Raw genomic sequence first — 27,695 nt, 5'->3', positions numbered from 1 at the left:
GCAGGGCCGAAATGGCTAAGGATGGGGCAGACTCCCGGCACCCTTTGCGACAAAAAGTCTTGCTCGCCTCCCTACGTTTCTCCCCCCTTCCCTGCCCCACCCCCGGGATGCCCTCCCCGCTCCTCAGGCTCGGGAGCGGCCGAGGGAGGAGGAGGAAAACCAAAAAAGACGGAGGAAAATGGAGGGGAGGAAAGGGACTCTTTCTTCAGGGGCGGCGGAAGGACACGGCGGCGCCGCGCGCGGCCGCTGAGGGGAGCGGTTTTGGCGCGCTTTGTCGCGGGGGATTGTGGGTAGCGCGGGGGGGGGGGGGGGGCCCGGCAGCGGCGGGGATGTTCGAAGGCGGCGGGGACGGGGCGGCGGCGTCCTCGTCGGCCGTCCTGCGGTCGTTGTGTCAGGAGCTGAACCTGGACGAGGGCAGCGCCGCCGAAGCGCTGGGGAACTTCACCGCCATCCGCCAGACCTACAGCCTGGAGGTCAGAGGGGGCGGCCGGGGCGGACCATCTCCAACCCAGCGAGGGGGGGGGGGAGGGAGGACGGGAGGTTCCATCTTCACAGCTCCCCCCCCCGAGGGAACCTTCGGGAGGCGCCTTCCCCGGCGGGGCGGGACGGTCCATCTCCAAATGGGGGGGGACGGACGGGAGGTTCCATCTTCACAGCTCCCCACCCCCCCCCCCCCAGGGAACCTTCGGGAGGCGCCTTCCCCGGCGGGGCGGGACGGTCCATCTCCAAACTGGGGGGGACGGACGGGAGGTTCCATCTTCACAGCTCCCCCCCCCCGAGGGAACCTTCGGGAGGCGCCTTCCCCGGCGGGGCGGGACGGTCCATCCCCAAATTGGGGGGGACGGACGGGAGGTTCCATCTTCACAGCTCCCCCCCTCCCGAGGGAACCTTCGGGAGGCTCCTTTCCCGGCGGGGCGGGACGGTCCATCTCCAAAAAGGGGGGGGACGGACGGGAGGTACCATCATCTCAGCTCCCCCCCGAGGGCACCTTCGGGAGGCGCCTTCCCCGGCGGGGCGGGACGGTCCATCTCCCAAAAGGGGGGAGGACGGACGGGAGGTTCCACCTTCACATCCCCCCCCGAGGGAACCTTCGGGAGGCGCCTTCCCCCGGCGGGGCGGGACGGTCCATCTCCAAACTGGGGGGGCGGGACGGACGGGAGGTTCCATCTTCGCCCCCGCGGGGGCCGCCGGGAGGCTCCATCCCCTGGGGGGGCGGGAGGGTCCATCTCCTCCCCTGCTTGTGGGGGACGGACGGGAGGTTCCATCCTGCGTTCATTCAATCGTATTTATTGAGCGCTTACTAAGTGCAGAGCATTCATTCAATAGTATTTACTGAGCGCTTACTATGTGCAGAGCATTCACTCATTCATTCAATAGTATTTACTGAGCGCTTACTATGTGCAGAGCATTCACACATTCATTCAATAGTATTTATTGAGCGCCTACTATGTGCAGACCATTCGTTCAATAGTATTTATTGAGCGCCTACTATGTGCAGAGCATTCGTTCATTCAATAGTATTTATTGAGCGCTTACTATGTGCGGAGCATTCATTCAATAGTATTTATTGGGCGCTTACTCTGTGCAGAGCATTCACACATTCATTCAGTAGTATTTATTGAGCGCCTACTATGTGCAGACCATTTGTTCATTCATTCAGTAGTATTTATTGAGCGTCTACTATGTGCAGAGCATTCGTTCATTCGTTCAATAGTATTTATTGAGCGCTTTACTATGTGCAGAGCACCGTACCGAGCGCTTGCAATGGACAATTCGGCACCAGATAGAGACAATCCCTGCCCATTGACGGGCTCAACAATAGCAATAAAAAGAATGAAGGGGATGGACACCTCATTAGCAAAATAAATAGGGTAATGAAAGTATATGCAAATGAGCACAGCTCGGAAGAGCCCGGCCTTGGGAGTCAGAGGTCGTGGGTTCGAATCTTGATTCTGTTTAGTTGCCATCGTTTTTACGAGATGTTCTTCCCCTCGACTCTGTTTACCGCCATCGTTCTCGTCCGCCCGTCTCCCCCGGTTAGACCGTGAGCCCGTCAGACGGCAGGGACGGTCTCTATCTGTTACCGATTTGTCCATTCCAAGCGCTTAGTACAGTGCTCTGCACATAGTAAGCGCTCAGTAAATACTATTGAATGAATGAATGAATACAGGACTGTAGCTCTAGGCCATAAGCCCCCGGCAGGCAGGAAGCGTCCGTGCCGATATTGCCGTATCGCATTCTCCCCAGTGCTCGGTAATAATAATGTTGGTATTTGTTAAGCGCTCACTATGTGCAGAGCGCTGTTGTAAGCGCGGGGGGAGATACAGGGTCGTCAGGTCGTCCCCCGTGAGGCTCCCAGTCTTCGTCCCCATTTTGCAGATGAGGGAACCGAGGCACAGAGAAGGGAATTCATTCATTCATTCGTTCAATAGTATTTATCGAGCGCTCACTACGTGCAGAGCACTGTACTAAGCGCTTGGAATGAACAAGTCGGCAGCAGATAGAGACGGTCCCCGCCGTTGGACGGGCTTACGGTCTAATCGGGGGGGAAGCGACTTGCCCCAGTAGATCCCCCCCCCCCCCCGGCCCCGATCGATTGATCGACGGTATTTATTCACCGCCTGCTGGGTGCCAGGCGTTGCGCAGAGCACTGGGGGTAGCGAGGCAATCCGATCGGACGTGGTCCTGCTTCTCCTTGGGGTTCCGCGGTCTAAGAAGGGAGGGAGGGCGGGCGTTTTTACCCCCATTTTACGGATGAGGACGTGGAGGCCCAGAGAGTAGGGTAGGGTCCGGCCGGGGGCGGAGCCGTCCGTCAGTTCGTATTTGGGAAGACGGGCTCGGCTGACGTCGGAAGATCCGTGACGTCTCGGAGCCGGCTGCTCCCGGGAGCTGGCTGTGTCCTTCCATCAATCCGTCGCGTCTCTCGGGCGCTTCCTCCGGTCAGAGCGCCGGGGAGAGGTCCGATCTGAACGCTCGAAGTCATGTCGGAGAAGCAGCGGGGCTCAGTGGGAAGAGCCCGGGCCTTGGAGTCCGAGGTCACGGGTTCGAGTCCCGGCCCTGCCCCTCGGCAGCCGGGTGACGGTGGGCGAGTCACTTCGCTTCCCCGGGCCTCGGCGACCTCCTCTGTAAAACGGGGATGAAGACCGGGAGCCCCACGTGGGACGGCCCGATCGCCCCGTGTCTACCCCAGCGCTTAGAACGGCGCTCTGCACCTAGTAAGCGCTGAACAGATACCAACGTTAATATTGATATAGAGCCATGCCGGACCGCAAGCTCGTTGCGGGCAGGAGACGCGTCCGCTTTTCCCTAGAGACCTTAAAGACCGGAATTATTGGCCGGGCAGCGGACGGGGGTGGGCGAGGGGTCGGCGGCGAGGCCCCCCCCCGCTTGATTTCCGCACCGTCCGCCCAGGGGGACGTCGTCCACTGGCTGGCCTGCGCTTTATACGTAGCGTGTCGCAAAAGCCTCCTGCCCACGGTGGGGAAGGGCGTCGTGGAAGGGAACTGCGTGTCGCTCACCAGGATCCTCCGCTCCGTCAAACTCAGGTAAGGCCCTTTTCTCTTACCCGTCCCCACCGCCCGACGGACTCTGTCCGATTTTAATTTGATTTTACGGCGTCCGTGAGGCGCTCACTCCGCGGCAGACGGCGTGGACGCACGCGGATCCGTGCCCCGCACGGGTCTTTCGTCGCTATTTAAGCCCCCCCCTTTCCCCTTCTCCCGCTCCCTTCCGCGTCGCCCTGGCTTTCCTCTTCCCCCCGGTCCCGGTCCGTATCCGTCGTGCATTTCATAACGTTGGTATCCGTTAAGCGCTTACTACGTGCAGAGCACTGTTCTAAGCGCTGGGGTAGACACGGGGGGGATCGGGTCGTCCCGCGTGGGGCTCGCGGTCTTCAACCCCATTTTACAGATGAGGGAACCGAGGCCCAGAGAAGCGAAGTGACTCGCCCACGGTCACCCGGCCGACGGGTGGCGGAGCTGGGATTTGAACTCATGACCTCTGACTCCGAAGCCCGGGCTCTTTCCACTGAGCCACGCTGCTTGTTATTTCCTTCCGTGCCCCTCTCCCCGTCTAGACCCGCGTCCGCGCGGATCGTTGCGTCGTCCTCTCCCGAGCGCTCAGTACGGCGCTCCGCGCCCAGGAAGCGCTCGATAGATACGCGGGAAAGAATGGATCAGTGAAAATGAGGGAACTGAGGCTCGGAGGAGGAAAGCGACTCGCCCGCTTCTGGCTCTCGGGCCTGGGCTCTGGGCCGCGCTGCCCTTCGCAGGGTGCGAGACCCCCGGCCCCGCCCCGGGGGTCCGGAGAGGGGGGAGACCGTGTCTGCGGGGGGGGTCCGGAGGTCTCCGAGGGGGAGGGGAAGGTGGGGAGGGGTGGGAAGCGGCGCGGCTCCGTGGAAAGAGCCCGGGCTTCGGAGTCGGGGGTCACGGGTCCGACTCCCGGCTCCGCCGCCCGTCAGCCGTGTGACCGCGGGCGAGTCGCTTCGCTTCTCCGTGCCTCGGTTCCCTCATCTGTAAAATGGGGATTAACCGTGAGCCTCACGGGGGACCGCCCGACGACCCCGTATCTCCCCCGGCGCTTAGAACGGTGCTCGGCGCATAGTGAGCGTTTAACAGATACCAACATCTCCCCCCGCCCCCCGCGGAGGAGGAGCCCGTTTCAGTTGTTTCGATGTCCGTCTCCCCCCCTTCCTGGACCGTAAGCCCGGCTCGCCTCTCCTCGGTGCCGAATTCTACTCTCCAAGCGCTTCCTACAGTTCCCCGCCCCCGGCGGGCGCTCGATAAATACGACCGAGCGAGCGATTGAACGAACAACCCGTTCCGAGAGCGGTTCCGCCCCGTGCGCCCCGTTCTCTGCTTCCCTCCCCCGCCCCGTGGAAAGAAGCCGTGCGGCCTCGCAGAAGGAGCCCGGGCCTGGGAGTCGGAGGTTGTGGGTTCCAGTCCCTGCTCCGTCAGTGCTCTGCTGGGTGACCTCGGGCAAGTCATTTCACTCCCCCCGGCCTCAGTTTCCTCGCCTGAGAAACGGGGGGATTCGGGGCTTGTTCTCCCGCCTTCTTGGGTCCGACCCGATCAGCTCGTGTCTACCCCGGTGCCTGGCACGCAGCGAGTGACGAACCACCAGAAGGGTGATGACAGAGGAGAAGGCCCACGGTCAGACGTCTGGCCCCGCCGGCGATTGTCACAGTGACGGAGCGCCGTGCCGGGTGATGATAATAATAATAATGTCGGTACCCGTTAAGCGCTCACTACGTGCCGAGCACCGTTCTAAGCGCTGGGGGAGACGCGGGGGAATCGGGTCGCCCCACGTGGGGCTCACACTCTTAATCCTCATTTTCCAGAGGAGGGAACCGAGGCGCCGAGAAGTGAAGCGACTCGCCCAGAGTCACACGGCTGACGAGTGGCCGAGCCGGGATTCGAACCCGCGACCCCCGACTCCCAAGCCCGGGCTCTTTCCACTGAGCCACGCTGCTTCTCTCATGCTCAGGGGAGTCCGGTACAGCAGAGTCGGTAGGCCCAGTCCCTACTCGTGAGGAGTCCGGTCGGGAGGACAGGCGCTGAAATAAATTCCAGGAGAGGGAATAATCAGAACAATTTAGAATTTGTCCCTCTAGGCAGGGAACGTGTCCGTGGTTGCGTCGTCCTCTCCCAGCCGCTTCGGACAGTCTCCCGCACACCGTAAGCAGCGTGGCTCAGTGGCAAGAGCCCGGGCCTGGGAGTCACGGGTCGTGGGTTCCAATCCCGGCTCGGCCACCCGTCAGCCGTGTGAGGCGGGCGGGTCACTTCGCCTCTCTGGGCCTCGGTGACCTCATCCGTCAAATGGGGACGAAGACCGGGAGCCCCACGTGGGACCACCCGATTCCCCTGTGTCTACCCCGGCGCTTAGAACGGTGCTCTGCACCTAGTAAGCGCTCAACGAATACCAGCGTTAATTAATTGATTGTCAGCTGGGTGACCGCGGGCAAGTCCCTTCACTGCTCTGGGCCTCGGCGACCTCATCCGTCAAATGGGGACGAAGACCGGGAGCCTCACGTGGGCCGACCCGATGACCCCGGATCTCCCCCGGCGCTTAGAACGGTGCTCGGCACGTAGTGAGCGCTTAACGGATACCGACATTATAAGCACTCAGGAAATACGACTGATCGCCCATTAAGTGCTTACCGTGTGCCAAGCACTGGAGCGGAGGGAAGATAACTAATGTGAGTATTTGTTAAGCGCTCACTACGTGCAGAGCACCGTTCTAAGCGCCGAGGGAGATCCGGGGTCATCGGGTCGGCCCACGTGAGGCTCACGGTCTTCATCCCCCGTTTTCCAGATGAGGCCCAGAGAAGCGAAGTGACCTGCCCACGCTGCCGAGTGGCGGAGCCGGGATTCGAACCCCCGACCGCGCACTCCCAAGCCCGGGCCCTTGCCACGGAGCCGCTAATCAGGATCCGCCGATTCCGCTGATCGGGTCGCACGGGGGGACTCCCGGTCTAAGGAGGAAGGGAGAACGGGGTTCGAATCTCCGTGTGGCCGACGAAGAACCCGAGGCCCCGGGGAAGCGAAGCGACTTGCCCGAGGTCACGCGGCCGACGCCGTCGTCGGAGCCGGGATTAGAACCCGGGTCCTCCGACTCCCGGGCCCCCCCCGGCCGGCCTCCGCCGTTCCTCCGGATAAGGACGGGCACAGCCGCGTGGGTGAAGAAAACGGCGATTGGAGCCGACGTCCTCTTGCGCGTCTTGTCTTCCCAGTCTGATTCAGTTTTTTAATAAAATGAAGACGTGGATGGACATGACCGACCTGCCTGGGGAGTTCCGCGAACGCATGGGCAGGCTGGAGAGGAACTTCGAGGTGTCCACGGTGATTTTCAGGAAATTCGAGCCCGTCTTTCTGGACGTCTTCCGGAGCCCGTACGAGGAACCCCTCAGGGCGCCGAGAAGCAGGAAACAGAGGTGAGGCGACGGCGCCTGCTCACCTTGGGCTAATCGCTTCACTTCCCTGGGCCTCGGTCTACCTCACCTGTCGCACGGGGGTGCCAGCGTCCCATCGACCCGTCATCCACCCCGGCGCTCGGTACAGTTCCCGGCTTAGTGTGCTTCATCTGTAAGACGGGGATTAATGGGGACCGTGTCCAACCGGATCGACTCGTGTCCACCTCGGTGCCTGGCGTAGAGTGAGCGCTCAAGACGGTTAAAAGAAGGATGATGGTAACGTTGGTGTCGGTTGAGCGCTCCCCGTGTGCCGAGCACCGTTCGAAGCGCCGGGGTGGACACGGGGGGAGCGGGATGTCCCACGTGGGGCTCGCGGTCTTCATCCCCATTTTACAGATGAGGCCGCCGAGGCACAGAGAATAATAATAATAACGTCGGTATCCGCTAAGCGCCTACTACGTGCCGAGCACCGTTCGAAGCGCCGGGGTGGACACGGGGTCATCGGGTCGTCCCACGTGGGGCTCGCGGTCTTCATCCCCGTTTTCCAGAGGAGGTCACCGAGGCCCAGGGAAGCGAAGCGACTCGCCCACGGTCACCCGGCTGCCGAGTGGCAGAGCCGGGATTCGAACTCGTGACCTCCGACTCCGAAGCCCGGGCTCTTTCCACTGAGCCGCGCCGCTTCTCTGAGGATGACCGCGGACCTTTCAGGGGCAGAAGTGGGGACCAGGCCGGGGTCCGCCCCCCGGCCCCCCGACTCCGGGGCCGTTGGAGAGCGAACCGCGCCCTAATCCCCCTTGCCGTTTTGTTGCCGGCCCCCCCTCCCCGGTGGGCCGAGGAACGGGGTCTCTTCTGAGGCGCGTCGACGCTCTGAGAGCCGCCCGCGGCGCATCGTGCGGTGCAGCGCTTAGCGGCGGCGCGGCCCAGTGGGTAGAGCCGGCCGCGGGAGTCGGACGCAGCTGGGTCTTCATCCCAGCCCCTCCGCTCGGTTTCCGGGCGACCTCGGGCGAGTCGCTTCCCCCCTCCGGGCCTCGGTTCCCTCGTCCGTCAGACGGCCGAAGCCCGAGGCGGGAGAAGGGACCGTGTCCCACCCGATCGGCTCGCGCCTCCCCCGGCGCGCGCTGCCCGGCACGCGGCGAGCGCTTCGCGGATCCCGTTTTTCTCCAAAGAAGGCAACTCTCGTCTTTGGTCTCCCCAGACAGATCCCCTGCGGTGTCAGAGATCTCTTCAATTTCTGCTGGACTCTCTTTGCGTACACCAGAGGTGAGAGGCCGGGGATCGCCGCCGGCCCTCGGAGCGGGCTTGCCCAAGCGTTCGGCGCCGGGTTCCGCGCGCGGGGAGCTCTGGGTAAATGGCTTGGGCCGAGCGATCGGGGGGCCCCCTTGGCGTCGGGAACGCCGGGGCCGGGGGAGGGACCCCAGCGATCCGGCGGCGCGCCTTCCCCCTTAGAACAGCGCTTGGCACGTGGGACGGAGCGCTTTGCGTAGTACCTGACGTCCGTCCGTAAAATGGGGATGAACCGGGAGCCTCCCGTGGGACCGCCCGATGGCCCCGCGGCGCTTAGAGCGGCGCTCCGCCCGTCGCGAGCGTTTGACAGGTGCCGACGCGCGGCTCGGCGGACAGGGCCCGGGCCCGGGAGGCCGAGGCCGTGGGTTCGAATGCCGGCTCCGCCCCCGGTCGGCTGTGTGACCGTGGGCGAGTGGCTTCGCTGGGCCTCGGTTCCCTCCTCCGTGAAATGGGGCTGAAGCGCGGGACGACCCGATGAGCCTGCATCTCCCCCGGCGCTTCGTAATAAGAATAATGATAACGTTGGCATCTGTTAAGCGCTCACTGGGTGCCGAGCACCGTTCTAAGCGCCGGGGGAGACGCAGGGTGATCGGGTCGTCCCACGTGGGGCTCCCGGTCTTCATCCCCATTTTCCAGATGAGGGAACTGAGGCCCGGAGAAGCGAAGCGACTCGCCCACGGTCACCCAGCCGGCGAGCGGCGGAGCCGGGATTCTTACTCGTGAGCCCTGACTCCAAAGCCCGTGCCCTTTCCACTGCGCCACGCTGCTTCTCTAAGAACGGCGCTCGGCACGTAGCGGGCGCCGAACGGATGCCGACGTAATGGTGGTCGGCTCTTGGCAAATGGCGGAATGGTGATCGTCTCCCCCTCGGGCCCTTGGCCGGCGGTCCCCGCGGACCGGCCCCCCGATCCGGCGGGCTTCCGGTCGGACTCGGCGTGACGGGCATCCGGCCTTCCGTCGGTTTCGTTTTGTCTCTCTGTCTCCCGCGTCCTCCCTAAAGGCAACTTCCACACGATCGGGGACGACTTGGTCAACTCCTACCATTTACTTCTCTGCTGCCTGGATCTGACCTACGCCCTCGCCGTCTCGTGCCCCAACAGGCAAGATCTGCTCAACCCCTCGTTCCAAGGTAGGACCGGTCCGCGGGGGGACCCCGAGCCTCCTCGACCTCCCGCGCCCCTCCCCCCGTGCCCGCAGGCCTGCCCCCCGACTTCGGCAGCGCGGAGTTCCGGGCCCCCGCCAGGGCCCCCTGCATCATCGCCGCCCTCTGCGCCCTCCACGACGGGCTTCTGGTCGAGGCGAAGGGCATCAAGGAGTACTACTTCAAGCCGTACGTGGCCAGGCTCGCCCACAGGAAGGTGCGGCGACCCCCCGCCCCTCGGCGCCGCCCCGGGGAGCGGCCGGGGGCCCGGCCGGCGTCCGCGGCCGTTCACTGAGCGCCCGCGGGGCGCCGGACGATATCGCGGTCGACGCTCTCCCCGCCCGCGGCGGTCCGGAGGCCCGGGGCGTCCGACCGGCGCGGTCCCCCCCGGGAGGGTTCAGCGGGCCCGCCCCCTCCGTCGGCCCCCCCCCCCCCCCCCCCCCGCGCCCCACGGTGCTCACCGTGCCCGTCCCCGATTTCCTTATTTCTAGAGGTCTCCCCCTCCGGCCCGCGTGTTCCTCGCCGGAAGGGACCGGGCCTCCCGGCTCCGCGCTTAGCGCGGCGCCCGGCGGACCCGGCCGGTCGTCGACCGCCCGACCCCCCCCCCCGAGCGGGTAAACGACTCGGCCGAGGTCGGGGACGGAGCCGGGGTCAGACCCGCTCTCCCGGCCGCCGCTTCGCCCCGACGCCGGGCCGCGGGTGTGTCCGTCGGGGTGTCCCAGGGTGCTCTCCCGAGCGCTTCGCCCGGCGCTCCGCCCCCGGTAAGCGCTCGGTAGAGGTGGCGTTAGTTTCTCGGGGATTTCCCGGGTTCGATTCTTCCCCGCCCCTTACCCTCCGCTCACCTGCTGCTTCCCCCTCCAGATTCTGAAAGGCGTCTGCGTCCCGGACCCCTCCGGCTTCGCCGAGAACAGGTCGGTGCCGCCGCGCGGCCCGGGCCCGCTGGATTCATTCGTCCGGTCGTATTTATTGGGCGCTTACTGGGCGCAGGGCACTGCACCGAGCGCTTGGAGTGGACGGCCGGGCACCGGCCCGTCCCTGCCCACCGACGGGCTCACGGTCTAGAAGGGGGATCCCCGCCCTCGGTTCACCCAAGAACCACGGGACGGCCGCCGGCTTCCAGGGACGGGATGATTCAAGTGGCCTCTGGCCTCCAGCCGGAGAAACGGAGCCACCGGCCGATGGGTTTTGTTTCCTCGTCCTAGAGGTCGGGGCGGCCGACCTCCCCCGGCGCGGGCCCGGGAGAGGCGGGGGACCCGGCTTCTAATCCCGGCCCCGCCGCTTGCCGGCCGGGTGACCTGGGGCGAGTCCCTTCACTTCTCCTAATCACGTCGGTATCTGTTAGGCGCTCACTGCGGACCGAGCGCCGTTCCGGGCGCCGGAATAGTCGCGGGGTCGTCCCACGTGAGGCTCACGGTCTTCCTCCGCTCTCGACAGATGAGGTCGCTGAGGCACCGAGGAGCGACTCGCCCACGGCCACCCGGCGGACGGGCGGCGGGGCCCGGGATTCGAACCCACGACCCGTGACTCCCGGGCCCGGGCTCTCTCTCCGCTGAGCCGCCCTGCCCCGGCCCGGGCCCGGGAGGCAGCAGGACCCGGGTCCTCATCCCGGCTCTGCCGCTTGTCCGCCGGGCGACCTCGGGCGAGCCGCTTCGCGTCTCGGGGCCTCGGCTCCCTCATCTGGAAAAGGGGGATTCATTCCCACCGTGAGACCCGTGGGCGACGCGGACCGTGTCCGACCCGATCGGTTTATATCTGCTGCCCCTCGCCGTTAAAAGAAAAAACCCCCCCCAAAAGGGAAGAAGAAGAGTGAATGAAAGCCCCCCTCGGCCTCCGGGTCCCCGTCTGCTCTTAACGAAGCCCCAGTAACCCACCTTGGTAGGGTAATAATGATTACTACTACTAATAATAATAATTGTCTTTTTAAATGCCCACCCTGCGCTCGGCACTAAGTACTCGGGTAGGTACAGGATAGAAGCGATGGGCGGGTTAGGGGACGGGCCGGGGGGGGGGGGCGGGGGAATAGAAGAGAAGATAAAAGAACAGAGAAGCGGCGGGGCTCGGTGGAAAGAGCCCGGGCTTGGGAGGCGGGGGTCGTGGGTTCGAATCCCGGCCCCGCCGCCTGTCAGCCGGGTGACCGTGGGCGAGTCACTTCTCTCTGAGCCTCGGTGACCTCATCTGGAAAAGGGGGACGAAGACCGTGAGCCCCACGTGGGACGACCCGATCGCCTCCTGTCCCCCGGCGCTTAGGGCGGCGCTTTGCACGTGGTGAGCGCTTAACAGATGCCGTCGTCGTGATTTTTCTAATCGCTGCGGTATTCGGCGCTCACCGCCTGCTAGGCACCGGGGGAGACGGAAGAATAATCGGGTCGAGCCGGGAGCGGGTCACGTTGGCGAGGAGGTGTCCGTCGGTCGGTCGGCCGTGGTGCCGAGAGCCGGGCTACTCAGAAGACGATCGGAGCCCGCGCGGGGCTCGCGGGCCAAGTGGGAGGGAGCTCGGGGATCGGGTCCCCGTTTGACAGGTGAGGAGACTGAGGCCCAGAGAAGCGAGGTGACCCTCCCAAGGCCACGCGGCGGGTACGCGGCGGGGCCGGAACCGGGTCCTCCGGCTCCCGGGTCCGGGCCCGTCGATTCCTCGCACGTGTTCTGGGCCGATCACCGGGGGACGCCGCCTGGCGTAGCGGACAGAGCCCGGGCCCGAGTTCTGATCCCGGCTCTGCCGTTACCTGACGCCGCCGGTGGGATTCGTTAAGCGCTTACTAGGCGCCAAGCACCGTTCTAAGCGCTCGGGGGGGATGCAGGGTGATCAGACTGTCCCACGTGGGGCGCCCGGTCTTCATCCCCATTTTCCAGATGAGGTGTCTGAGGCACGGAGAAGTGAGGCCACTTGCCCGAAGTCACACAGCTGGCGAGCGGCGGAGCCGGGGTTACTTGTCTGCTGCGCGATCTCGGGCGGGTCGCCTCGCTTCTCCGTGCCTCAGTTTCCTCAACTGGAAAACGGAGATTGAGACTCGGAGCGCGAGGCGGGGCGGGCGTTCGCACGCACGCTTGTATCCGCCTCGGGGCGTAGAACGGTGCTTGGCGCGTAGTAGGCCCTTAATAAATATCTTCATTAGTGTTAGGAGAGACAGGAGAGGTGGGACGCCGGCCCCGTCCCGCTCGGGCTCTCCGGCGGAAGGGCCGGGGGCGTGAGGGGGGTCTCGGCCCCGTTTTACGGAGGAGAAGACCGGGGCCCAGAGGGGGCAAGTGGATAGAGCCTGGACCCGGGAGCCAGGAGGACCTGGATTCCGATTCCGGATCCTCCTCTTGCCTGCCGGGTGACCTCGGCCAGGTCGCTTAACTCCCCCGGGCCTCGGTCCCCTCCTCTGTCAAATGGGGATTAGGCCCGTGAGCCCCGTGCGGGACGGGGACCGAGTCCGTCCGTGCGTCCCGTCCCCCCCCCCGCGCCCCCGGATCATCCCGGCGCTTAATCGGGGCTGACACGTAGGAGGCGCTTAAAAGATACCGATTATTGTCGTTGCTACCGTCAGGCGACCCGTCCGAGGTCACCCCGCAGAGCCGGGAGGAGAAGCGAAGGGCGCGCCCCGCCTCCCCGCCGCCTTGCGCGTTTTCCGGCTCGGGTCGCTTCCCCGGACGGAAACGCGGCCCGCGGGGCGGGAGTCGGCGGGGACGGCGGTCCGACGGTCGCCGCGCGCCCCTCTCCCCCCTTTTCAGCAGGGCGATCAACAAGGCGTACGAGGAGTACGTGCTCAACCGTCGGCGATTTCGACGAGAGGGTTTTCCTGGGCGCCGCCGCCGAGGAGGAGATCGGAACGCCGGCTAGGCCGCCCCGGGAGCCGCCCGGGGCCGGGCCGGGCGCCGGGGCCCGGGGGGAGTGTCGCTTCCGGCAGCATTTCGAGAAGGTGATAATAATAATAATAATAATAATGATGATAACGTTGGTCTTTGTTAAGCGCTTACTTGCGTGCAGAGCGCCGTTCTGAGCGCCGAGGGCGATCGGGTTTCCCCCGGGAGGCTCACGGTCTTCATCCCCGTTCTCCGGATGAGGGAGCCGCGGGCCGGAGAAGCGAAGCGACCGGCCCACTGTCACCCAGCTGACGAGGGGCGGAGCCGGGATTCGAACCCGTGACCTCCGACTCCCAAGCCCGGGCTCTTGCCACCGAGCCGCGCCGCGTTACCCCCCCCCCCCCCATCCACGCCAGGGCCTGCGTCCTCAGTGCCCGCCTCTTGTCCCCGGCGGAGCGGGATGGGCCGAGTGGACGGAACGATTGCGTCTTACTGCCTCGTCCCCTCCCGGGCGCCTAGTAGTAATAATGTTGCTATCTGTTAAGCGCCTACTGTGTGCCAAGCGCCGTCCTGAGCGCCGGGGGAGATACAGGGCGATCGGGCCGTCCCACGTGGGGCTCGCGGTCTTCGTCCCCATTTGACAGAGGAGGTCAGTGAGGCTCAGGGAGGTCGAGTGAGTCGCCCACGGTCCCCCGGCTGGCAGGTGGCGGAGCCGGGATTAGAACCCACCCCCTCTGACCCCCCGGCCCGGGCTCCTCCCGCTGAGCCACGCCGCTCAGTACGGAGTCTCGTCGTCAGCGGGTCACCCTGGCGGGCGGATTAGTGGGTGGGCGGGAATAACAGGAAGAAGAAGAAGAGCGTTGGTATTTGCTAAGCGCTTACTACGTGCGGAGCGCCGTTCTGAGCGCCGGGGGGGATCCGGGGGCATCGGGTCGGCCCACGGGAGGCTCCCCGTCTGACGGATGAGGGAACTGAGGCCCGGAGAAGCCAAGCGACTCGCCCTCGGTCACCCAGCTGACAAGGGGCGGGGCCGGGATTCGAACCCATGAACTCCGACTCCCAAGCCCGGCCTCCTTCCACCGAGCCGCGCTGACTGTGGTGTTCCGTGCCCACTTCACGCCAAGCACCGTCCTAAGCGTCGGGCTTGGACCCGAGGTCGTTCATTCATTCGGTAGTATTTACTGAGCGCTTACTGTGCGCCGGGCACCGTACTAAGCGCTTGGAATGGACAGTTGGGCAACAGATAGAGACCGTCCCCGCCCAGCGACGGGCTCGCGGTCTAATCGGGGGAGACGGAGGGCGGAGCGAAGCGGAACGAAACGGAAACAAGTCAACGTCATCACGGTAAATAGAACCGAGGGGTTGGACGCCTCATGCGCAAAATAAATAGGGGCAATAAATAATAGATACAGAGGAGCGCGGGGCTGAGGGGAGCGACCAGGTGGGACCCGGCCCCTGTCCCACGTGGGGCTCCGGTCTTGGTTCCCATTTTATAGGTGAGGTCACCGAGGCCCAGAGGAGTAAAGCGACTTGCCCGAGGTCACCCGGCGGCCGGGATCAGAGCCCAGATCCTTCCGACTCCGGGGGCCAGGGTCTATCCACTAGGCCGCGCTTAATTAATTACCAATTATCACGGTACCCGTTCAGCGCTCGCTCTGTGCCGAGCACTGTTGTAAGCGTTGGGCGTGGTACGGGGGTCACGGGGTGGCCCCGCGTGGGGCTCGCGGTCTTCATCCCCCTTTTACGGATGGGGGAACTGAGGCCCGGAGAAGCGAAGGGACTCGCCCAAGGTCACAGCGCTGACGAGTGGCGGAGCTGGGCCCCGAACCCCGGTCCCCCGACTCCCCGGCCCGGCCTCACTTGGTCTCTGACGAGTTGATCGGCCGTATTCATTGAGCGCTCACCGTGCGCAGAGCGCTCTACTAAGCGCTTGGCCGAGTCCAGTACAGCGGAGCCGGTGGAGGCGTTCCCCGCCCACGGGGAGCTCCCAGGCCAGAGGTAGCTTACGGTCGTTGGTTCGGTGGGATTCACTGAGCGCCTAACGGTGTGCAGAGCGCTGTACTAACCGCCTGAAAGTACAGTTCGGCAACAGAGAGGGACGGTCCCGTCCCAGCGACGGGCTCCCGGTCTAGTAAACCGAACAAGTAGCCAGGCGGTCTCCGCGCCCTCTCCCCCGACCCTCCTTTCGGGCGGCGGCGGCGACCCCGGGACCCGGAGACGGGCGGGTTCCCGGGCCCGCGTCCGCTTCTTTGCAGGGATCACCGCCGCCGCCGGAGGGATCACCCTGATACCCATCTCCGGGAACCCGCGGCCCAAGGCGGGCGGCCCGGCCCCGCTCACGGCCCAGGCGTTGGCGGGCGCGTCCCCGAAGCGCGCCCGGGCCACCGAGCCTCCGGAAGCGGGAGGAGGAGGAGGAGGCAGGCCGAGGAGAACGGGGTCTCTGGCCCTGTTCTTCAGGAAGGTAACCGCCCGGCCCTATTTCTCGGCGCCTCCCCCCCCCGTCCGGAGTCTCGGAGTCGAGCGGGGTGGTATTTAACGAGCGCGCGGAGCGCTGGCCCAAGCGCTCGGGAGAGCGGAGCGGTGACTAGAAGAAACGTCGGACGGGGGAGGGGTTCCCGCCTCCGGCCCGGGACGCCCTCCCCCTTCCCCGTGAACGGATCGGGGACGGAGAGGGACGGGAGCGCGTCGGGGCGGCGCCGAGGGGAGCCGGGGAGGAGGACGCGGTCGGGGAATCCTCCGGCCTCGCCGTCCCCTCAGGTGTACCGCCCGGCCGGCGTCCGCCTGCGGGACCTGTGCCCGAAGCCGGACGTGTCCGGCGACCTGCGGCGGAAGATCTGGACCCGCTTCGAGTTCACGCTGGTTCACTGCACCGATCTCCTGCGGGACCGCCACCTGGATCAGCTCCTGCTCTGCGCCTTTTACATCGTGGGCAAGGTACCCCGCCCGGCTCCGCCCCCGGGACCCGGGGGGGGCGGCCGGTCGCGGCGAGCGGGCGGGGCCGGGACCGGGGTCCGTTTTCTCTTCCCGGGGGTGTCGGTGGAGCGCTTACCGGGTGCCGGGGCTTACTAGGCGCTCCGCCTCCCCGCGGGCCGACGGGTTCCCGTCCGGGCCCCCCGTCTCCGCAGGTGACGAGAGAAGAAAGGACCTTTCAGGACATCGTGAAGAACTACCGGAGCCAACCCCAAGCCGACAGCCACGTAAGGGACGGGACGGAGGGTCCTCCGTCGTGATGATAACGTCGGTAGCTGTCGGGCGCCTACTGCGTGCCCGGCGCCGTTCCGAGCGCTGGGGGGGGACGCGGGGTCGTCGGGCCGTCCCGCCCGCGGGAGGCTCCCGGTTCGTCCCCGTTTCCCGGAGGGGGTCGCCGAGGCCCAGCGAAGCGACCCGCCCGCAGCTGCCGGGGGGCGGGGCCGGGACCCGAACCCGTGACCTCTCCTCGGCAGCCCCTTTCCGGGAAACGCCCTCGGCGGTGTCTGCGCGGCGCCTGCCGTGCCCCAGGCGCCGTCCTGGACGCCGGGGAGGGTGCGGGTTGACGAGGCGCGGCCCGGTCCCTGCCCCGCGCGGAGCCGGCGGGGCGAATCCCCCCCTTTTGCAGACGAGGAGACCGAGGCCCAGAGAAGCCAAGCGACTTGGCCGAGGTCACTCGGCGGACGGCTCCTTCCGACCTCCGGGTCTCTTGGGAGCGGAGATCGTGATCGCCGTGCTACTTCTCGAGCCCCTCCTGTAGCAGCGTGTTGGTTAGAGGAGCAGCGTGGCTCCGGGGAGAGAGCGTGGGCTTGGGAGTCCGGGGTCACGGGTTCAAATCGCGGTTCAGCCGCTTGCCAGCTGTGTGACGGCGGGCGAGTCGCTTCACTTCTCTGGGCCTCGGTGACCTCATCTGGAAAACGGGGATGGAGCCCGGGAGCCCCGCGTGGGACGACCCGATGTCCTCGTATCCTCCCCGGCGCTTAGAGCGGTGCTCGGCACAGAGTGAGCGCTTGACGAACGCCGTCGTCAGTAGTCGTCCTCCGGACGTGAAGATGCCCCCCCACCCCCGTGAGGGCGATGTAGCTCGGAGGCTCGTTGCGGGCAGGGAGCCCCTCTGCCAGTTCTGTTGTGTTGGACTCTCCCAAGCGTTCAGTAGTAGTAATAATAATAATAATAATAATAATAATGTCGGTATTAAGCGCTCGCTACGTGCCAAGCACCGTTCTAAGCGCCGGGGGAGATCCGGGGTCATCGGGTCGGCCCACGTGAGGCTCCCGGTCTTCGTCCCCGTTTTCCCAGATGAGGTCACCGAGGCCCGGAGAAGCGAAGCGACTCGCCCGCGGTCCCCCGGCTGGCGAGGGGCAGGGCCGGGATCGGAGCCCGTGACCTCCGACTCCCGAGCCCGGGCTCTTTCCACTGAGCCGCGTAGTCCAGGGCTCCGCCCCCGGCGAGCGCTCCGTAAATACCTTCGGGGGACGACGGCCCTTCGAGAAGCCGCGTGGCTCGGCGGAAGGAGCCCGGGCTTTGGAGTCAGCGGTCGTCAGTTCGAATCCCGGCTCGGCCCCTCGGCAGCCGGGTGACCGTGGGCGAGTGGCTTCGCTTCTCTGGGCCTCCGGGACCTCATCTGGAAAACGGGGATTAAGAGCGGGAGCCCCACCTGGGACATCCCGATTCCCCCGTTGTCTACCCCGGCGCTTGGAACGGCGCCCGGCACCTAGTAAGCGCTTAACAGACACCGACATCGTTACTGTCATCGCTACCTTTACCGGGGTCGGAAAAGAGGCCCAGGAGAGGTGTTGGCCTCGGGGGACGCACAGAAAGGTGGTGTCTGTGGCCCTCGGCGCCGTTCGCCTTTTGCCCCCCGGAGTCTCTTTCCATAGGAGGTTTTCGCTCCGGGGGCAAAATGTCCGCGCCCTCCTCGATGGCGACGCCGGATGATGGTACTTACTGGACCCCCGCTGGGTGCAGGGCACCGGACGAAAAACGCTGGAAACTGCCTCCGGCCCCTCGTTGCCCGTTTTCAGCCGGGACGCGGCGCCCCGCGCGGCGCTTACGTAGTCGGGGGCGAGAACCGCAGGCCGTAGACCCCAGACCGGAAGCTCGTCGGGGGCAGGGAGCGTGCCTGGAGTGTCGTCGGGTTGCCCTCTCCCCCGTGCTTAGTACAGTGCCCCGCTCACGGTAGCCCCCGTTCCTCCCCGCCGTCCTACGTCAGTCAGAGGTCTTTACCGAGCGCATCCTGTGGGCGGGGCACTGTGCCGAGCACTTGGGAGAGTCCACTGTCCCGCAGCTGGCAGACCCGTTCCGTGCACACGGTGAGCGACGGCAGAGAAGCAGCGCGGCCCGGTGGTTAGAGCCCGGGCCTGGGAGCCCCGGGCTCCGATCCCGGCTCCGCCACCTGGCCGCTCCGTGACCTCGGCCGAGTCGCCGCAGTCCTCTGGCGCCTCGGTTGCCTCCTTTGTGAAATGGGAGTCAAGACGGCGAGCCCCCCGTGGGACACGGAATGGGTCCGACCCGATCAGCTTGGATCTGCCCGCGTGGCTCAGGGGAAGGAGCCCGGGAGTCGGGGGTCACGGGTCCCGATCCCGGCCCTGCCCCCCGGCAGCCGGGTGACCGCGGGCGAGTCGCTTCGCTTCTCCGGGCCTCGGTTCCCTCATCTGGAAGATGGGGATGAAGCCCGGGAGCCTCACGGGGGCCGACCCGATGACCCTGTGTCTCCCCCGGCGCTTAGAGCGGGGCTCTGCACAGAGTCAGCGCCGCACAGGTGGCAACGTTATCATTATCGTTATCATCCTCCCAGTGCTAAGTACAGTGTCTGGCACGTAGTAAGCGCTCGACCCACACCCTAAAAAAAAAGGAGCCTCCAGTCCCCGGCACATCCCGACGCCCACGACTCCTTGAGGCTCGTCGGCCTCCTCTTCCTCCTGCCGCGGTCTCTGTCGGTCAATCCGCGGTATTTATTGAGTGCCTCCTGTCTTGCAGAGCACCGTAGTAATAATAATAATAATAATAACGATAACGACGTTGGGGTTTCTTAAGCCCTTACTTTGCGCCAAGCACCGTTGTAAGCGCCGGGGTGGACGCCGGGTCGTCAGGTTGTCCCGCCTAAGGCTCGCGGTCTTCGTCCCCGTTTTACAGAGGAGGCCCGGAGAAGTGAAGGGACTTGCCCCAGGTCACGCGGCTGACGAGGGGCGGAGGCGGGATGGGAACCCACGACCTCCGCCTCCCAAGCCCGGGCCCTTTCCGCCGAGCCACGCTGACGACCTGGGAGAGCCTAACGCGGCGGAATGAGCCGGCACGTGCCCGGAACGAGCCGCCGGTCTAGAGGGGGGAGACGCGTGGATGGGAGTGTGTAGTGATTTCTGATACGGGATTGGAGCGGTAGCAACAGTCGTATCCGTTACGCGGTTCCTCCGGGTCAGGCGGACGGGAGCGCCGTGGGGTTGGGAGCGGGGCGGGCCTCCCCCCTCCAGAGCCGGAAGCCTTCCCGGCGGCATCGTCCGGACCCGCCGTCCCCGTCCTCGCCCTTTTCCCGTTCTCCCCTCCTCCCCGCTCCAGCCGGGGGACGGCGCGAAGAGCCGCCGGGGTTGGACTTCCAGCGCCCCCGTTTCCGTCCCGTAGGTCTACCGGAGCGTCCTGCTGACGGCCGGGCCCGGAGGAGCCCCCGCCGGCGACGGAAGCGCCGGTCAGGACGTGGAAATGGCCGACTGCGGTAACAACGACCGTAATAACGCCGCTGTCCGAGCGCTGGCCACCGTACCGAGCGCTGGGGTGGATGCGGGCAAACCGGGTCGGACCCCGTCCCCCGTCTCTAGCGGCGAGAGCCCCGGCCCGGGAGTCGGAAGGACCGTTCGCTCGTTCGATGGCGTTCGTGGAGCGCTTGCTGTGTGCAGAGCACCGTGCTGAGCGCTTGGAACGGACAGCTCGGCGACGGATAGAGACCGTCCCCGGGCTTACAGTCTGACCGGGGGAGGGGGACGGACAGAAACGGTAGCGATCAGTAGGATCAAGGGGTTTTACGTCTCGTCGTCGGAATAAATAGGGTGAGAAAACTATATACAGACCAGCGTCCTCGTCCTGCTGTGTGCCCTCGGGCGAGTCGCTTCACTTCTCTGGGCCTCCGGTTCCCTCAGCTGGAAAATGGGGCTTAAGAGTGTGAGCCCTCGCGGGACAGTGGACCTTTCGATTGTCTCGGATAATAATGATGATGACGTCGGTATCTGCTAAAGCGCTCGCTACGGGCCGAGCACCGTTCTAAGCGCCGGGGGAGACGCAGGGGAATCGGGTCGTCCCACGTGGGGCTCACGGTCTCGGTCCCCATCTTACAGATGAGGGAACCGAGGCGCCCAGAAGCGAAGTGACTCGCCCGAAGTCACCCGGCTGACGAGCGGCCGAGCCGGGATTCGAACCCGTGACCCCCGACTCCCAAGCCCGGGCTCTTTCCACTGAGCCACGCCGCCTCTGCCCCAGCACTCGATACGGCGGCCGGCCCGTAGCGAGCACCTAACAGATGCCCTTTTTTTTTTTTTAAAAAAAAAAGGGGTCCAGTACGGCGCCATCCGGGGGGACAAGGGGGGGCCGAGAGAGAATCCCTCGGGCGCCGGCGCTTGGAAATGCCAGGCAGCGGAGCGAAGTGTGGACCGGGGTGGGGAGAGACGGGAGGCCGAGAGAGCCATCGAGGCGGGGGATAAGGATCGGCGTGGGGGAAGGGGCGGGTTTTGGCCGTGTGGCGGAGGGAGAACCGACGGGATCCGGTGACGGATCGAATACGCGGGTGGAACGGAAGAGGCGATTCGAGGACGCCGCCGAGGTTGCCGGCTTTCCGAGACGGGGCGGGTACCGGCGTCGCCCGGAGAAGGATGGGGCGGGCGGGGTCTGGGGGGCAAGGAGCTGGGGCTCGGACACGTTCAGCGTCGGCGGGACGTTGGGGTAGAGACGGCCCGGAGGCGGGAGGAAACGCGAGATCGTAGCGAAGGAGTGAGGTCGGGGCCGGAGTCGATTGGGGAATCGTCTTTCCAGGGGTGGAAGTCGAATCCGCGGGAGTGAGTGAGTTCCACGGGGCGTAGCGGGAGAAAAGGAGAAAAGGTCCAGAACCGAGCCGCGAGGAGGCAGAGGGGGAGCGGTCCGAGACATAGGAGGAAAACCGAGAGAGGACGGGGGCGGGGAAGCTCAAGGCCCCAGAAGGTCTCCGGGAGAAGCGGCCGGTCGTCGGCGGCCCAGAGGACGAGGGTAGGGGAGAGGCCGTAAACGTCGGTGAGAAAGTGGTCGTCGGTTACCTTGGCGAGGGGCGTCCCCGTGGTACGGAGGGGGCGGAGGCCAGGTCGGAAGGGATGGGGAAGAGACGCGGAGGGGAGGAAGCGGAGATGGCTACGCGTAGCTCGGCTCGAGAGGTTTTGACGAGAAACGGCAGGAGGGAGACGGGGCGGTAACCGGAGGGCGCCGTGGGGTCAGGGGAGGGGTGTTCTTTTAAGACGAGGGACGCGTCGGCCCGGTGGAGAGCGGCCGGAGGAAAGGAAGCCGCCGAAGAGGGCTGGGGGGCCGGCGTTCTTTAAAAGGGAGGAAGGGATGGAGGGTCAGAAACACAGGTGGAGGGGGGCGACTTAGAGAGGAGCCGAGAGATCTCATCTCCATTCGCCGTGGGGGACGGGGGGGGGGGACGGGGCGGGTTGGAGAGAAGCCGGGGAGATCTTAGGGAGGTCACGTCGGCCGCTTTCGATTCTGCGGACGAAGCGCGTGGCCGGGTCGGGGGGAGGGAACGTGGGAGACGGGAGGTTTGGGAATGGCCGGCGGAGGCGACGGATAACGGGAGAGAAGCGGGAAGGCCAAGTATTGTCGGGCGGAGGAGGGGGCCGAACCGAAGGAGGGAAGACGGAATTTAAGGTCAGAGAGGACGGAGGTCCCGGGGGGAAAGGACCGGGGTGGGTGGGCGGGAAAGAGGAGGGGGTTTGATGATGAGGGAATCTCAGAATCGGTGAGGGGAGAGAACCGTTAACGGTTACAGGCGGGTGCCCCGGGTGCGAGGAGGGGGGGGGGAGAGCACGAGGTCGCCGGAGCAGAGGAGCCAACGGAGGGGGACGGCGGAAGGATCGCCGGGGACACGTGGGGTCAACGAAGGGATGGAGAAGGAGAGCGGGGATGTGAGAAGAGGATGGTCGTCCTTCCCGAGCGCTCACCGTGCGCACGACACGGCGCCGAGCGCCGGGAAAGTACAGTCCGGCCACGGGTGGCAAAATCCGCACGGATGGGAACGGTTCGGAAAGTTGGAGGTGGGGCCTGGGGGCCGCTAGTTGAGCGTGACTGGGGGTGATTGGAGCCGGGGGGGGGGGGGGGGGAGGCGGGCGACGCGGGGTTTCGAAGGAAGGGAAAAGCGGGGGACGGGGGGAGGTGGGGTGGGATGGTGCGCGAGCGGCACTGGGTGCGAGAACTCGGCACCGGGGAGGATACCGGGGCTTCAGGTTGGACACCGTCCCTGTCCCGCGTGGGGCTCCCGGCCTGAGGAGGACGGAGAAGAGGGACTGAATGCCCGTTTCACAGATGAGGCGGCCGAGGCGTGGAAAAGTGAAGCGATCTGCCGGGCCACGCGGGCCAGCGGCGGAGCCGAGATCAGAACCCGGATCCTCCAACTCCCGGGCCCGGGCTCCCTCCACCGGGCCACGCCGCTCCTCTGGCGAGGGGAGCGCGGCTCGGTGGCCGTGGTTTCGAATCCCGGCTCGGCCACTCGGCAGCCGGGGGACCGTGGGCGAGTCGCTTCGCTTCTCCGGGCCTCGGTCCCCTCATCTGGAAAACGGGGGTGAAGGCCCGATGACCCCGTATCTGTCCCGGCGCTGAGAACGGTGCCCTGCACACGGTGAGCGCTTAACGAATACCACCGTTGTTAACGTTATCAATTTGGGATTGGGAAGGAGGAGCGGACCTCCGTAAGGGGTAGGACGTGGGATCCATTTTCCTATTTTCGAATTTCTCTTTTTACGTGACGGTGTCGGTTAAGCGCCTGCCATGGATGCCGGCTTATCAGGTGGGACACGGTCTCGGTCCCGCACGGGCTTCGCGGTCCCCCCTCGGGCAGATGAGGGAACTGAGGCCTAGGGAAGTGAAGTGGCTTGCCCAAGGTACCCAGCAGAGCACAGTAACCGGCGGATTCGCGAAGCGCCCGCCACGGGCCGGGCGCGGCGCCGGGGCGGACGCGGTCCCTCTCCTGCACGGGGCTCACGGCGTCGGTCCCCGTTTTCCAGATGAGGTAACCGAGGCCCGCGCTCCCAGAGCAGACGGGTGGCGGCATCGGAACCCGGGTCCCGGCGACGCCCGGGCCCCGGCCAGCGGGCCGCTCGCGAAAGCGGCCGAATTCCCTCCCCCCGCAGGAACGGAGGCCCCGGGTCCCCCGGCCCCGGGCGGGGCCCCGGCTTCTCCCGCTCGGCCGGAGAAGGAGGAGAGAGGGGACATAATCCAGTTTTACAATGCCGTCTTCGTCAAGAGAGTGAAATCCTTTGCCCTGAAGTACGGGTCGTCGCAGCGGGATCCCTCGGTACGCGGGCTCGGGGTCGGGGGACGGAGCGGGAAGCTCGGACGCGATCCGGTGGTTTGCGGGGGAGGTCGGGTCCCGCCGGGCGCGGCCGTGACCGGCCTCGTGTTGCGGGGGAGGTTTCCGTTCCGGCCCGGCCCCGAGCGGGAAGCCCTCCGCCCCCGGCCGCCGGCTCTTTCCGATCCTGGGACCTTCAAAGCGCCCGTCGGGTGCCGGGCACCGCGCCGAGGGGGGCGGGTTGAGGCTCCCGGTGTCCATCCCCGTTCCGAGCCGGGGCGGGGTCTCCTCCCCGCGTCCGACCCGGCCCGGGGGAGAAGCGGAGCGGCCCGGGGCGGGCCGACGGGGGGGGGGGGGGGGGGCCCGGGCGAGCCCCTCCTGAGCGGGTTCCCGCCACAGGCGGAGGCCCCGTCCCCGTCGCCCTTCCCGACGGCCAGGCGGCGGCGGGCTCCGCGGCGGGCGTCCCCGCGGAGGGTCTCCCAGCGGCACCCGGTGTACGTGTCCCCCCACAAGAACGGGGCCTGCCTCACCCCCGGGACCGCCCTGACGTACCAGTTCCACGGGAGCCCATCCGAGGTAGGGACGCCCACCCCGGGGGGGGCGGGGCGGGGCCGGTCCCGGGGGTCTTCCGGCGGCGGGGACCCGAGCCCCCCTGCCGGCTCCGTTCCCCGCCCGCTCTGTGACCTCGGCGAGTCAGTGACGGTAACGACGCGGGCGCCTGCTGAGCGCTCGCTACGTGCCGAGCACCGTTGTCAGCGCCGGGGCGCGTGCCGGGTCGTCGGCCCGTCCCGCGTGAGGCCCGCGGTCTTCGGGCCCGGTTTACGCAGGTAACCGAGGCCCAGAGGATAATCGTTCTGGGTATCTGTTATATGTGCCGAGCACCGTCCCGAGCGCCGGGGGGGAGATACCGGGTCGGCCCGCGTGAGGCCCGCGGTCTTCGGGCCCGTTGGGCGGGTGAGGTCACCGAGGCCCAGAGAACCATCGTCTCTGGCGTCCCTTAAGCGCTCGCTACGTCGCCGAGCACCGTCCCGAGCGCCGGGGGAGATGCCGGGTACTCGGGCCGTCCCACGTGAGGCTCAGCCTTCATGCCCATTTGACAGATGAGGTCGCCGAGGCCCAGAGAGCAGTAAGTTCTGGTGTCCGTTAGCGCCTACCGTGTGCCGAGCGCCGTTCTGAGCGCCGGGGGAGATCCCGGGTCGTCGGGTCGTCCCGCGTGAGGCCCGCGGTCTTCGGGCCCATTTGACGGGCGAGGTCACCGAGGCCCAGAGCGCGATCGTCTCTGGCGTCCGTTGAGCGCCCGCTCTGTGCCGAGCACCGTCCCGAGCCCGGGGGGGGAGATACGGAGACGCGACGTGGCTTAGTGGGGAGAGCCCGGACTTGGGAGGCAGAGGTCGTGGGTTCTGATGCCGCCTCCGCCCCTTGTCTGTCGTGTGACCTTGGGCAAGTGACTTCACTTCTCTGTGCCTCGGTTGCCTCATCTGCAGAAACGGGGATTCAAAGCTGCGAGCCCCCCGTGGGACAGTCTGATCGTCCCGTCCCTCCCCCCCCGCCCCCCGCGCTTAGGACGGTGCTCGGCACGCAGTAAGCGCTTGACGAATACCGACGTGATCGTCGCCTGTTATTATACGGGGCGATCGGGCGGTCCCACGCGAGGCTCACAGCCCTCATCCCCATTTCCCGGATGAGGGGACCGCGGCTCCGAGGAGTGACCTGCCCCCAGTCACCCGGCCGACACGCGGCGGGGCCGGGATTAGAACCCACGACCTCGGCCTCCGAAGCCCGGGCTCTTTCCACCGAGCCGCGCCGCTTCGCGGTCAGCGGCATTTACGGGGGGGGGGCCTGCTGCGCGCCGAGCACCGCACCCGGGTCCGCGGGAGGGCGCGACGGCGGAGCGCCGTGGCGGACGCGTCCCCTGGCCCGCAGCAAGCTGACGGTCCAGAGGGGGACGCGTTCGGACGGAGAAATAAACAGACGACGGGGACGAAAGGGCGGCGGGGGCCGAGGCGGCGAGGGCGGCGGATTCGGGGCGCAGGGCGAGGCGCGCGCTTCCCGCGGCGGCCCGGCGGCGCGAAAGGGAAGATCCGTCCCCGTCGGCTTTAAAGCCCTCGATCCCCTCGCCCCCCCGCCAACGCCGACCTTCCCCCTCCGCCTCCGTCTCGCCCGCCTTCCCCGCGTCTCCCCCTCCTCGGATCCGACGGGCGCCGCCGCCCCCCCCCCCCCGCCCTTCCGACCCGTCTCGGAAGCCCGCCTCCTCCCCAGAGCCTTCCCCGATTGCGCCCTCCCCTTCCCTCACTCCCTTTCGGGTCCTTCACTCATCCCCCCCCGGCGCCGAGCCATTCGTCTGAAATGCACCGGCCTCCGCGGGCACGTTAACGTGCCTCCCCCCGCCGGGGCGGCGAGCGGGAGCCCGTCCGGTTTCTCGAGCGCACGCTTCCCGCCGCTCGGTACGGTGCTGGGGACAGAGCGAGCGCTCGGTAAATAGAGAAGCAGCGGAAGGAGGCCGGGCTGGGGAGTCGTTCATTCGTTCAGCGGTGTCTACGGCGCGCTTAGAGCGCCGTACCAAGCGCTCGGGATGGACAGATGGGTGACAGAGACGGTCCCCGCCCCCTGACGGGCTCACGGTCTCGTCGGGGGAGACGGACGAGGGCGATAACTAGAACCGAGGGGGTGGACATCTCATTAAAACGATAGCAGACGAATAGGATCGAGGCGGTGTACCCCTGGGGTCCCGGGTTCGAAAGCCGGCCCCGCCACCCGTCGGCCGAGTGACCGCGGGCGGGTCGCTTCTCCGGGCCTCGGTCCCCTCGTCTGTGAACGGGGATGAACCGCGGGCCGACCCGATGACCCCGCGTCGCGCCCGGCGCGTGGCGAGCGCTCCACGGATGCGGACGTTGCAAGGTGGGACGGAGCGGGAGGGAGGGGAACGAGGGCTTAGTCGGGGAGGGCCTCCCGGAGGGGCCGGCCGGCTCAGGGGGCGCGCCCTCCGTGTTTCCCGCCAGAGCTTGAAGGACATCGACGACGTGATCCGGCGAGGCCGGCGGAGGAGCAGGAGGCGGGCGCTCGCCCGCCGAACGCCGCTGCCGGGAGAACGACGCCGTGCTGCTCAGACGGCTGCGGGACGCGGTCGGCGGACGCGCCGACCGCTGACCCGCCCGCCCCCGGGGCCAGGGAAACCGAGGCGCCGTCCCCTCGCCCGCTCTCCCTCCCCCCCCCGAACGCCCTCCCGCCGCCGAGGCGGGTTCCGAGCCCGCCCCGGACGGGCGCCGGCCCTCGGATTTTCGCCCCTTTCGCGGCGACGCCCCGCCGGGCGTCCGTCCGTCCGCCCGCGTACCTGTTTCCGCGGGCCTCGGCCCCCGCGTCGGGGACCCCCCGCCCCGCGGGGAGAGGGACGCGTCGTCGCCCGACGCCCCCCCCGGGGCCCCGTGAGCTCGGCCCACGGGAGGGGGGGACGGGGGGCGGTGTGGGATCGCGCCGTGGGGTGACAAATGGCCGGACGTTTTGGAGAACGTCGAGCGCCGACGAGCGACGCCTGCCCGCGCTCCCCCTCGGGGACCCCTCCGTCTCATCCTGTTACTTATTGGGCGCTCACCGCGTGCGGAGCACTGTACTAAGCGCCGGGGAGAGGTCGGTAAGCACGGTGAACGCGACGGCGAAGGAGCGACACCCGCCCGCGGCGTGGCGCGGCGGACCCGGGAGGGAGCCCGGAGGTCACGGGTTCTAATCCCGGCCCCCGCCCCCCCCCGGTCTGCTGGGGGACCTTGGGGAAGTCGCGGTCCTCGTCCCCGTTTTCCAGACGAGGGAACCGAGGCCCGGAGAAGCGAGGCGACTCGCCCACGGTCCCGCGGCCGACGGGTGGCGGGGCCGGGAGTCGAACCCGCGACCTCCGAGTCCCCGGCTCGTGCTCTTTCCGTTCGGGCGCTCGGTACGGCACCCCCACCCGCCGCGCGGGCGCTCGGTACGCCGCCGAGTGGGACGCCAAGTCCGGGGACCCGCAGAAAGAAGGCGTTGGGAGGACGCGGCGGCCCGGTCGGCGCTCAGGACCGGCGCCCCCGCGCGGACTCGCCGCCCCGCCCGGCCCCGGCTCGCCGGTCCCGGAG

At 67.0% G+C, this 27,695-nt stretch overlaps 1 protein-coding gene across 1 annotated transcript; it reads left to right on the top strand.

Moving 5' to 3' along the window:
• Positions 1-326: 326 nt before the first annotated feature.
• RBL1 (RB transcriptional corepressor like 1) lies at positions 327-26,745 on the top strand. Its single transcript, XM_039910058.1, is given in 16 exon segments — positions 327-473; positions 3,412-3,545; positions 6,731-6,931; positions 8,106-8,170; positions 9,195-9,323; positions 9,392-9,552; positions 10,197-10,246; positions 13,047-13,083; positions 13,085-13,270; positions 15,190-15,579; positions 15,876-16,052; positions 16,244-16,315; positions 19,704-19,979; positions 23,320-23,604; positions 23,998-24,300; positions 26,632-26,745. Coding segments are annotated over 16 exon segments (2,724 nt in total). The 5' UTR covers positions 327-329.
• The last annotated feature ends 950 nt before the right edge of the window (positions 26,746-27,695 follow it).

The sequence above is a fragment of the Ornithorhynchus anatinus genome, chromosome 21 (assembly GCF_004115215.2).
Source record: "Ornithorhynchus anatinus isolate Pmale09 chromosome 21, mOrnAna1.pri.v4, whole genome shotgun sequence".
In the NCBI taxonomy this organism is placed as follows: Eukaryota; Metazoa; Chordata; class Mammalia; order Monotremata; family Ornithorhynchidae; genus Ornithorhynchus; species Ornithorhynchus anatinus.
The sequence above is the reverse complement of the archived record's forward strand: the minus strand, read 5'-3'. Positions and strand labels throughout refer to the sequence as shown.